The sequence below is a fragment of the Pleurodeles waltl genome, chromosome 11, assembly GCF_031143425.1.
Source record: "Pleurodeles waltl isolate 20211129_DDA chromosome 11, aPleWal1.hap1.20221129, whole genome shotgun sequence".
NCBI classification, from domain to species: domain Eukaryota; kingdom Metazoa; phylum Chordata; class Amphibia; order Caudata; family Salamandridae; genus Pleurodeles; species Pleurodeles waltl.
In genome coordinates this window covers 938,557,855-938,570,731 of record NC_090450.1, presented here as the reverse complement: position 1 = coordinate 938,570,731, position 12,877 = coordinate 938,557,855, and the positions used below count along the sequence as shown (strand labels likewise).

At 45.9% G+C, this 12,877-nt stretch overlaps 1 protein-coding gene across 1 annotated transcript in view; it reads right to left on the bottom strand.

Annotated features, from left to right (window-relative positions):
• The window catches only part of RNF10 (ring finger protein 10), a 263,755-nt gene that overhangs the window by 137,866 nt on the left and 113,012 nt on the right, over positions 1-12,877 (bottom strand). Inside the window, exon 13 of the mRNA XM_069215043.1 lies at positions 9,424-9,564. Within this exon, the coding sequence (XP_069071144.1) occupies positions 9,424-9,564 (141 nt within the window). The remainder of the gene's footprint in view (positions 1-9,423; positions 9,565-12,877) is intronic.

Genomic DNA, 12,877 nt, shown 5'->3' with positions numbered 1-12,877 from the left:
ATGGTACACATTCGTAACACTATGCCGACAACATACTTCTGAGAGATTTTCCGTCTATCCCCACTTCATTAGCAACATTGCTTGCTGGATACTATATCCAGACTAAGGGATCTGCTGGGCAAAATCCTGCTCATTTCCTTTCAATACTCAGACTGAGAATCCCACATACATGGCTGACATGGTGGAACTCGAACGGAAGACTGTCACATTCGGATATCTAAAGGTCCATATATACCATTTAGTGGATGACCTATGATGGTAACATAAATGGAGTAGTCTCAGCAATATGAGCACAAATAGTTTTTTGCCAGACACTGCCACTGTCGATGGCAGGGTGCATTGGCTCTGATAAAGATGGTTATGCTGCCGAAACTACTATACTACTCCACTAATCTCCCACTCTACATCAAAGTTCCCTTTTTTCACTCCCTAGAACGCATGATGGGTTACTTCCTACGGCACAACACATGTCGCAGAGTGGACCTGCATAAACTATCTCTCTAGAGACAGCAGAACACTTAACATCCCCAATTTTGAACACTTAATGAGCGTCACCATTACAGTGGGTGTTGTAATGGTTTAGCGGACAGCAACTTGCGGACGATAAGTCAGTTTCCCTCAGAGGACGAGAGACAGATCCTCGCCCTCTTCTGCCCACTTGCTAAATCCTCATCACCACATATCCCTTTTTGCTTGTGGCACGCTGCTGCTTTTGCAGAGCACTGTTTGTTACAAGGTCAATCGTGCCCTATGCCCCAGTGTTACATTTACTTTGTATGCTGCACAGACACGCTAGCACCACTCTCCGGGAGCTAAGACCATGGCATGAGGCAGGTCTGCATACTATAGGAAATATACCGAAGGTTCTCTCTGCCTAACAGACGATCCCATAGCAAGCAACTCCCCTCTATCCAATTTTTGCTACATGCATCTATCATCGCCTTACTAACTCAAACCTCGGGCAAGATACAACAGGAACCCACACATCACCTGGTTATTCAATACTTACACGTTAGGAACAGGTAGACACCAAACTCACTGGCTTGCCAGTGCTTTACGCACACACTGCCTCCTCGCTTACACGATTACAAGATCACTGGGATGCAGACTTGGGCCATACATGCACAGACAGTGACTGCCACAATTTAAACTGATCCAATTTCACATTCTTAGGGCCTATTTAACCCCCAGCAATATCAGATACTTCCACTGCACTGACAGCTTGCCCCCGCTCCTTAACTTTGGATGCCAGGATGGTACACATGCTATGGTCTTGCCCAACACTACACATACTGGAAAAAAGTTGTAATCCACTGAACTCACTGCACATGCACAATCCTCACACTTGGGAAGTATGCATTTCGGGGCTTTATAAACATACTTAGATAAACATGGGGCGGTGATAAAGTTCGCTGACTAGCCCTTCTCTTGGCAAAGAGGCTCATTACTCTGAAGTGGAAGGCCTGACTCCATCAGTAGCCTCTTCAAGGATTCTCTTCGTTTTAGTGTGGGCTAGAGTGGAGGATTAATTTTCTCCCCTCCTCCCCACTCTTGGTTCTGTTCCACCCTATCACTCCCTTTTTATGTTTGCTCTTTCAGGAACAGGGCATGTTTCTCTTAAGTCAAACTGGCACAACTGAATCCCCAATAACATGCGCATTCATAATCTTTTCCTTGCTCCTATGACATTTGCGCAACATTGTTGAAGTTATGCTGTCTCTCTACTTCTCTCATGGTCATATCTGTTTTCTTCCCGTCTGGACACAGGACGCCAAGAAAAGATGTTTGTGCATAGATTACTACCTCATTAAAATTATATGCCAATATAAAGTTTGTTAAAAATGGCAAAAGGAATGATCAGAGCTCCATTTATTTCCATTAAATGTCAGTGGTTTGTACAGCTCCTTTTGGAATGGTCAAGCCTTGTGTCACAGTAAGTTCCAAGTTTCATTATGACTGGAGGCATTAGGAATGAAAGTAGAACTAGGTGATCTTGGGGTTGAATCATGAACACATCCTATGTAAGTGCACAGAATTTGAACAAGTCTCAGCACCTGTGTTTGCTGAAATTAGGCTGTTGACAGCACATACTAAAACAGGTCAGTGGTTGCATACTTATGTTTCTGTGATGTACTGTGTAAAGCTCGTACTAACTCATGCACCAAGATATCATTGCATCACCAAAACCAGTACACTGCCCTGCCACCCACGTGACTGCACATGTGTACTGTAGATGTTCACAACCGGGCTTCTCATTTCAAGTCAAAGCAGCTTCTATAAGGAATTCTTTCAGACCATCATGAGGTAAACCTATCAGAAATGTTTAATGAACTGTTTTATGAGAGGGCATTAATTCTGAAGGCATCCATACGCACAGTAATCTTTGTTGCCACAATCCTGATACCGGAGTTTTCAGAAAGCAAAACTGTCCAATTCTCAATGAATTAAGATTAGGTTGAAATTACAGAAGTGCCACTTGACCTGAACTGAGACACTGCACAAAGTTCAGCTGGGAATCTACTGGTCAGTACAAAGCAGTATGCAGTGAACAGTAAACCGAAGCCACATGAGATGAATCATGCTCCCAAAAACAAGAGTGGACATAGGACTTGAGATCCTTTAACGGTCACAAGAATATGCGGAGTAGCATACAATGACCCTTGTGGGTCCATCACAAAACTGCTTACAGATGGGAACTGCACTCATACTGACACTGACACCAGATGGCACCAAAGAAGGAAAAGTGGGAAAATCTGGTGTTTTCTGGTTTGTATTGAAAAAGCAATATTCCGTATTCGAGTTGAACAAGCTACTTACCTTCAGTAACATTTTCTGGTAGAGACTATCTAGCTACATATTCCACACCTTTTAAATATTCTCCAGTGTCAGAAGGGACCTGGAATTTTTTGGCAGTACCTCTAGACATCAGGTGGTGCCGTGCAGCTTTCACACCGATGCGGTTCCACTCTGGAAAGGATGTGCACAGGCTATATAGGTGACACCTTGCACAATAATATCAGTTGCCTTCAAGGCTGTCCGCGTCTCCAGATGCAGAGCCAAAAGTGCAAATTGGTTGTGATCAGTGGATAAAGTCCAATCACAGAGCGGTGAGTGTATGTGGGTCGAATGGAGGTTGGTACTCTCCTGCATTGTTACTTTTTTGCTCAAGAGAAACCCATACAGAGCTGATTGTCCACAAGTGTGTTCCTTAGTAGGAACTGTTTACAAGATGAATGTAAAATAAGTGAGGATCATAAGATCCCATTGGAGCATTACAAAGCAAAAAAAGGGGGAACCTGTTATAGCCCTTTCTAAAATCACATAACTGGTTACTTAAGCAATGAGGGCTGACATGGCAACTGTACAAAGGCCAGAAGGTTGAAGGAGAACTGTGCCCAAAGCTACGCCTTGACAAGAGACACAAAATATCAGATAAATGAGTGGTCAATCTGGTGACAACCACAATTGTGTCACAACTTCAGGCATATGCCAATTGTTGACACATCTGGCTCCCGTGACATCAACCTCCTCCAGAAGTACAAAAGGGCTTAGTTCAGCTACTGCCACTCAGTCTCCAAGCATGAAGGTGGACATTGCTAAGGGCTGGTGCTGCAACAGCAGGTTCTCCCAAAGGGGCAGGTTGGAGGATACCATGTTCTCATCGCCCAATCAGAGCCACTAGGATGAGTTGTGCCCAGTCAGTTCAGATCTTGAGAAATTGGTCAGTAGTGGTATCAGCAGAAAGACTTAGGAATCCAGAGCTCGACTCCAGGTGGAAATAGTGAGCAAGAGATGCTTGGAAACTAGCATGCAAAAGTATTGACATTGCGATTTGACAACTGCAAAAAGAAAGCCATGAGCTGAAGAGATCTTGTGGTACTTCCAGATGCAACTGACAATCATGATCAGCTGGCATCAACAGTGGAGTTCCTCCACCCTGGCATTTAAAAATCCTGCCAATTGGCTCACCACCAGGAAGATCCCTTGGGGGTCTAGCCATGTCCACAGGTGTAGGGTTTCCTGGAAAAGGACTGGGACCTCGACCTCACCATGTTTTGCTGCTGTACTATGGTCATGTTGTCTGTTGAGTATCTGTACCAACCTCCCATTGATAAAAGGAATTTCAAAGCCAGGCTGATGGCCCTCAGCTCCAGAAGGTTGATACGGAGCAAGTTCTCCATTGGAGACCAAAGGCCTCTGTTCTCAACCCCTCCCAGATGGCAGCTCCAATCCAGAAGTGATGCATCAGTCACCTATTAGCTCTGGGTGGGAAAGGAAGAGGGGACTGCTGCTGACCCAATCACAGTCCAATAACCACCACTGCAAGTCTCCTTAAATATCTTAACAGGTTTGGAGAGTGAAGCCCCCAGGATGTTGGCCCACTGAGACTTTAGGTCCCACTGCAGAGAGTGCAAGTGCCACCTGGTGTGCTCGACCAGCAGGATGCAAAAAGCAGCAGCCTCAGGGTCAACCTCACTGAATTCTAGGACTGAGGCTGAAAGATTGGGATTATAGCCTGAATGTCAAGGATTCTCGGGGAAAGCCATGAAACCAAACTGTCAATAGCTGATTAACGAAAGCGTCTGAGAAGGTGCAACTTTGGCACATTGATGGGAACCACCAAGATGACAGGAGATTTGCCATAGTCTGGAGGTGGCTGACTACCTGTAACGAGCCTGCCTTCAGCAGGATATCCCCTGAAGGTGTGCTGCCACCGTGGCCACTTTTGTGAACACCAGAGGGCAAATTGTGAAAACACAGGGGCTCACTGCAAATTGAAAATGCAAATGCTCCTTTAGCACCACAAACCACCGGTAGCGCTGGTGAGCCAGCAGGATTGGTATATTGATATAGGTGTCCTGCAGGTCCAACCCCACTATCCAGTCTAGTCCAGGGGAGACCAGACTTTGGCAAGGATGAACATTCTAAACTTCTTCCGGAGAAAGTTGTTGTAAGGAAATGCCTCCTTGGCATGGTTGCCCCCTGACTTTTTGCCTTTGCTGATGCTATGTTTACAATTGAAAGTGTGCTGAGGCCTGCTAACCAGGCCCCAGCACCAGTGTTCTTTCCCTAACCTGTACTTTTGTATCCACAATTGGCAGACCCTGGCATCCAGATAAGTCCCTTGTAACTGGTACTTCTAGTACCAAGGCCCTGATGCCAAGGAAGGTCTCTAAGGGCTGCAGCATGTCTTATGCCACCCTGGAGACCTCTCACTCAGCACAGACACACTGCTTACCAGCTTGTGTGTGCTAGTGAGGACAAAACGAGTAAGTCGACATGGCACCCCCCTCAGGGTGCCATGCCAGCCTCTCACTGCCTATGCAGTATAGGTAAGACACCCCTCTAGCAGGCCTTACAGCCCTAAGGCAGGGTGCACTATACCATAGGTGAGGGTACCAGTGCATGAGCATGGTACCCCTACAGTGTCTAAACAAAACCTTAGACATTGTAAGTGCAGGGTAGCCATAAGAGTATATGGTCTGGGAGTCTGTCAAACACAAACTCCACAGCACCATAATGGCTACACTGAAAACTGGGAAGTTTGGTATCAAACTTCTCAGCACAATAAATGCACACTGATGCCAGTGTACATTTTATTGTAAAATACACCACAGAGGGCACCTTAGAGGTGCCCCCTGAAACTTAACCGACTGTCTGTGTAGGCTGACTAGTTCCAGCAGCCTGCCACACCAGAGACATGTTGCTGGCCCCATGGGGAGAGTGCCTTTGTCACTCTGAGGCCAGTAACAAAGCCTGCACTGGGTGGAGATGCTAACACCTCCCCCAGGCAGGAGCTGTGACACCTGGCGGTGAGCCTCAAAGGCTCACCCCTTTGTCACAGCCCAGCAGGGCACTCCAGCTTAGTGGAGTTGCCCGCCCCCTCCGGCCACGGCCCCCACTTTTGGCGGCAAGGCTGGAGGGAACAAAGAAAGCAACAAGGAGGAGTCACTGGCCAGTCAGGACAGCCCCTAAGGTGTCCTGAGCTGAGGTGACTCTGACTTTTAGAAATCCTCCATCTTGCAGATGGAGGATTCCCCCAATAGGGTTAGGATTGTGACCCCCTCCCCTTGGGAGGAGGCACAAAGAGGGTGTACCCACCCTCAGGGCTCGTAGCCATTGGCTACTAACCCCCCAGACCTAAACACGCCCTTAAATTTAGTATTTAAGGGCTACCCTGAACCCTAGAAAATTAGATTCCTGCAACTACAAGAAGAAGGACTGCCTAGCTGAAAACCCCTGCAGCGGAAGACCAGAAGACGACAACTGCCTTGGCTCCAGAAACTCACCGGCCTGTCTCCTGCCTTCCAAAGATCCTGCTCCAGCGACGCCTTCCAAAGGGACCAGCGACCTCGACATCCTCTGAGGACTGCCCCTGCTTCGAAAAGACAAGAAACTCCCGAGGACAGCGGACCTGCTCCAAGAAAAGCTGCAACTTTGTTTCCAGCAGCTTTAAAGAACCCTGCAAGCTCCCCGCAAGAAGCGTGAGACTTGCAACACTGCACCCGGCGACCCCGACTCGGCTGGTGGAGATCCGACACCTCAGGAGGGACCCCAGGACTACTCTGATACTGTGAGTACCAAAACCTGTCCCCCCTGAGCCCCCACAGCGCCGCCTGCAGAGGGAATCCCGAGGCTTCCCCTGACCGCGACTCTTTGAACCTAAAGTCCCGACGCCTGGGAGAGACCCTGCACCCGCAGCCCCCAGGACCTGAAGGACCGGACTTTCACTGGAGAAGTGACCCCCAGGAGTCCCTCTCCCTTGCCCAAGTGGAGGTTTCCCCGAGGAATCCCCCCCTTGCCTGCCTGCAGCGCTGAAGAGATCCCGAGATCTCTCAGACTAACATTGCGAACCCGACGCCTGTTTCTACACTGCACCCGGCCGCCCCCGCGCTGCTGAGGGTGAAATTTCTGTGTGGACTTGTGTCCCCCCCGGTGCCCTACAAAACCCCCCTGGTCTGCCCTCCGAAGACGCGGGTACTTACCTGCAAGCAGACCGGAACCCGGGCACCCCCTTCTCTCCATTCTAGCCTATGTGTTTTGGGCACCACTTTGAACTCTGCACCTGACCGGCCCTGAGCTGCTGGTGTGGTGACTTTGGGGTTGCTCTGAACCCCCAACGGTGGGCTACCTTGGACCAAGAACTGAACCCTGTAAGTGTCTTACTTACCTGGTAAAACTAACCAAAACTTACCTCCCCTAGGAACTGTGAAAATTGCACTAAGTGTCCACTTTTAAAACAGCTACTTATGAATAACTTGAAAAGTATACATGCAATTTTGATGATTTGAAGTTCCTAAAGTACTTACCTGCAATACCTTTCGAATGAGATATTACATGTAGAATTTGAACCTGTGGTTCTTAAAATAAACTAAGAAAAGATATTTTTCTATATAAAAACCTATTGGCTGGATTTGTCTCTGAGTGTGTGTACCTCATTTATTGTCTATGTGTATGTACAACAAATGCTTAACACTACTCCTTGGATAAGCCTACTGCTCGACCACACTACCACAAAATAGAGCATTAGTATTATCTATTTTTACCACTATTTTACCTCTAAGGGGAACCCTTGGACTCTGTGCATGCTATTCCTTACTTTGAAATAGCACATACAGAGCCAACTTCCTACAGTTGTTGAGGTGCAGGTCAAAAGTAAGCCACAGGTCTCCATCTTTATTGTGCACCAGAAAGTAGTGGAAATTACCACAACCTACTTCTAGACCAGGAACTTTCTCAATAGACTTTTGGCCATGAAGGCGTGCACTTTCTCCAGGAAAATCGAAATACTGTCAGTCACTGGGAGCAGTGGAAGGTGTAGCAAGGAAGAAAAGGGTAAGGCGTGGCCCATGGAGAACCCAACTGTCTGAAGTTGTCTTCCAACATGAGTAGAATTGGTGAATTCTGCCTCCCATCAGATGGCAGTGTTCCTATAAGGACACACTAAAGAGGCTTGGGAGGTGGGGATGCAAGGGGACCGGGGAAAGCAACAGACTGTGTCCCTTTGCCCTTGGCTGTGGTAGGCACCTGACATGACGAAACTGCTGGATTCCTTAAGGAGGCTGGCAATTAGAGGCAACTTGACCAAACCGACAGAGGATAAACTGTTGCAGCTGGCATGGTGGGACTGAAAGGTGCAGAGCCAGTAGAAGCCCTGCCCTCCTTAAAAGAGCTCTCCTGCGCTCCTTAAAACGCTCAGGAACGGAATCAGCCTTGTCCCTGAGCAGGCGAGTCCTGTTGAAAGTTATACCTCAGAACTCAATCACAGCTGCAACCTGGGGGAAGATAAAAACATGTTTACAAAACGTTTTAATCCACTTAGATTATCGGTCAGAAGAAGTGGAAGGAAACATACTGGGAATGAGTGGCTTAAGGACACCTGCACCATTAGATGTCCGGTAGAAGAGTGTTCCGAAAGAGCAGGGTTACCTGGAGCAGGGTGATGCCACCTGGGAATCCGCCAACTGACTGGGAGACCAGAACAAGGCTTGGCCCAAGCCCCTACCAAAGGTTGGGCAGTGTTTGGTTAAAGAAAAAGGTGCTCCAAAGAGCCCATCCAAAAAGGGAATGCAAAGTCTGTTTCCCTGGTGGAGATGGTAAAGCAAGTGGTGCCTCAGGAGGAATCAAACAACTTTGTAACGGTCAGACAGGTGTCAACTCTGTTGAAAAAGAACTCAAGACTTCCTCCTCTGGTGTCTATTGAGTCGGCATAAATCTCGAAGTGCCCAGGGCCAGCACAGATTATGGTGCCAGATACAGTCAGGACAGAAGCTGGAGGCAAGATGGGCTCAAAGGGTCCAACAGGTGCCAAGGGCAGTGGAGCCATAAGGCACACCAGAGGGAGTCAGAAGGGATCCTAAGAGCAAGAGAATGGCTGCGTGAAAATGATCTGCTGTAGCATGGCTGTTGACCCCAGTATCTGACTCAGCCAGAACCAGCTCAGGAGTTAGCTGAATTTGGGACGGAGATCGAGAAGTGTGGTACCACCCCTGTGCCTGTTCAGGGAAATGAGTAGCATGATGGAGCAGAAGAAAACAGGCAGTCTCAGACATGAAGGAAGCTCCAGATCCACGTCAGGTGGTGTGGAAAAAAGGAACCAACGTCGTTGTAGCGGTGGCACCTATATAGGTTTTGCAAGTAATTTCCAGAGTGGAATGGGTTGGTGCAGAGCCACTCTGCGCCACCTGATGGCACCCAAAGTACTGCTGAAAGGTTTCTAGATTCAATCTGACATCTGGGAAGTATTCAAAAGCAGAGGAATCTACAGCTAGATGTCTATCAAAAGTATTGGTTATAAATGCCTTTAAGTGAAAACCAGAAACCCTAGTTTTGGCCTTGTGACCACCCTCTTCCACACGCCCTGTTCGTAACATGGACATTAGTCTCCAGTATACAGTTCCAGTAAGTTAGTAAATAACTCACCTGTCTCAGTTGTGGGGCTACAGCCAAGAGGTGAGTTGCTGCCTTCCATAATGCTCGAGAAATTTAAGAGGGCATCATCAGGGCCTTGGATGAATGCTGGAAACTGCTGCAGGTTCTCAAGCGCAAGCTGAGCCTCGGGATCTAAAAACCAGAGGTGTCAAACTCGTTACAGGGCCTGGAAACAAAGAATAGAACCAACCAAAACAATCCAACTAGACTCACCACCCAATGAAAACTCAGGTCTGTGGGCCCTGACAAATACAACCCATTGTGAGACTTCGAACAGTATCAATTAAATCTATAACAAGCAATAACATGTGAATTCTGCTCTAGAGCAGATTCCCCCTCCTCCCAGTAATACACTTTCTAGGAGTCTACAGTTAAGTCATGAACACCCCACCCTGAAATGCAGAGTCAATTGTCCAACATTGAGCTCTCTGGTACTTGCACGCAATTTAAAGCCAAGTTGCTTAAAAGGGGAAAACAAGGCTTTATCCACTATCAAGTTACAGTACTTTTCAAAAACCACATTTTCACAGCAAAAGTAAGTCCATATCTCAAGAAGATTTGACAGCATAGTATATACTTACTCTGATATTATGCCTCAGTGTTGAACAGACTTGCACTCAATGCAGCTACAATAAGCTGATTAGGAGTATATTGGTAAATGATAGACTAGTCTTACAAAAAAGCAGTGATCATTATACCACTCAACTCCAGTTAGTGTCAAAAGCAAGCTTTTGTCATTACTCTCCTTTACATCAAACAAGAGGCTACTGAGACCTAGTAAATGGCCCATCTGTCCAATCAGCAATTAAGAGGCAAGGAGGATCTCCAAATCTGAAGAGAACCATCATCCCTTCTAGTAAAGGACTGACAATATAACTGTTGGTGTCCTTTAGGCAGTCACTCCCTGGATGGTGTTAGCAAAGGAGTTCTAGTATCACAGTGACATGGCAATGCATCAATCCTAGCTCTAAGACGACAAAGGAGCTGGAAATTGTAGACTGTAGGAAATAGATCCTGGATATGAAATAGTCAATGAACTGCTTCTGGTCCACAGACTGTCGGGGTTGCTTTGAAGGAGAGCTGACCAGTACATGGCTTATACTGCTTGGTGAAACAAACAATTACACAAAGGGCTCTGTTTTATGTGCAGAGTCAATGGATGTGTGGCATTCTAAAGCCTTTACTCCTGCCTTGATAATTCTATGTCTTTATGAAGGCCATTTCATTAGGGAGTCAGCTAAATGCAAACAGATGACAACCCAAGTACATCAAAAACTGGATGCACAGTAGCTGGTTTCAATACAACACAGGGAAATTATTTTGAAATCAAATCAATGTATAATACAAAAAATATGTATGAGGGGATCAGAAATAGATGAACAAATCATTAGAGGCTCAGGTGAAAAAGTTACCCATGCAAACATGTGCAATTTCACAGGCTAAAACATACATATTCTGGCAATTCTAGAGTAAGAAACAAGACTAAAATATTAGGTATTCCACTAACCTCACTTTTCTAAGAAGACATTTTCATGTAAACAAGTTCAAAATTGTGTTTTCCACTATAAACACTTTGCGTCCTTCCAAATGCATAAAAAGATCTTTCAGTAATTATAAAGAGATTTTTGAACCCAAGTAAATTTTTATACCAGCGCCTTCAAGTGAGGAATATTGCAACCTTTCTCCGGTAGCCAATTTATACCTGCATTCTATGAAGTCAAAATTCAGAACCTCCCTTTTGTCCATATACATTAAAATTCAACTGTCAAAGGAGCAGAGTATCAGACTCCTCAGGGGGCTCAAATCTTTTCTCCCCAACGATTAACATTACTCTTGACCACATTCATGTTGTAGTAAGATGCAATGATCGTCTAGTTTGTCCCTTCTCTTGAAGGTTCAATCCACTGGTACCAACAGTATTTTAGTGAGTGGAAACCTTAAGGTAGCAAGGCACATTACTTACAAACACATTTTAGAGTTTTTTTCACCCGCAATTAGACCATATGCTCCATGGGAATTAAGCAGTCCTTTCAAAGTTAATGGAAGCAGTGTTTAAGCCTACGCACAAGGCTGATGTGTAACAGCTAAGGAAGTTGCCTTTTTATTTGCCATCACATCAGCTGAAAGGGTGAGCTTCAGGCTTTTTGTACCAAAGAACCTTGCATTTGTTGAGGTTTCCTCAGGGTCTATAGTAGTTCTTTACATTTTCTGATTCACAGACTGTTTCCCTTTCAGTCTTATGAGAACCCATTCAAATGTGTAATCATGCAGCCATTCATATAGGGCTAACCTCAAATCAATTAATTACTGGGAGGTTAGATCAGTAATCTTAAGCTGCTACTACAAGGGCAATAAAACCTTGGCAAATAAATGAACAGCTTCCTCCACAAAGGGAAAGCAGGCACAGCTCTAACAAAAATATCTCTATTCCAGACAGTTGCAGTTGGTGAACAGTCCACGCTTCTGCTAAGTACTACTTTATGGACAGACTCAAACGCATACTGCGAAAGATCTTTAACGTGTGCCTGCTGTTGGTCTTACTATGTTTATGAACATCAGAACACCAAAGGTATAAGGGCAAGTTACGTGCAATCCTTGGTGCCCATAAGTGTATTTTCTTTTAATTCAAAATATGCCAGCCTCCCTATGGATCTGGACTACAGATGACAGGAAGGTCTTGAAAGATTTTGACTTACACTGAGCTACAATACCTTACTAGCTGTGTCAGACATGATTAGAGGGCTGCTTCGGGACATAAAGTTGGCAGATTAAAACTATGGCAGCAGCGTACCCAGATAGTGTTCCCTTCTTTGTTGTTCCACTTTGAGATACATTTACAAGGTGGTGTTTTCAGTCAAATGTACTTATGAAAATCTGCATGAATTTGCTGCCTCCAGGTTTCCTTCTAGTTGCATTTTTTAGTTAAATAATTTCAGAGGAGGAGGCGGCAACTTGGCTCAAAGATGAACTAGTGTCCTTGGACAATACTTGGGGGCGCAGGGAAAATGTGTGGCTGGTTCCCACTGAAGGTAGTATGCTGAATAGAGTTTTCGCAAGGGCCTACTATAAAACTAAAAAACTACTTCTGCCTGCAGGGTCTGAGGCTAAGATGCCCCCGGAGGTCACACTTTAGACTTGAAGACAGTCAATGCTGGAAGATAGAGAGCTTTGCTCTTTGTTAGTGAAAAGGTACAGTCCTGGTGAGGCCCAGGGGTAGAGGCTATGATGAGGAGGATGGGAAGCAATTGGGGCTTCTAAGCCGGCATGGGTTTTGTACACCAACATGCACACCAGAGAGGACATGTTGAGAACAGATCACAATGTGAATAGTAACAGAATATTTAATGACTGAGTTATGGTGCACAGAAAGGAGAAAAGGTTGAAGGGGTGTTTACCAGGGTCAAAAAAGAACTAACGAAGTTGCATCAAACAACAAAAACGAGAA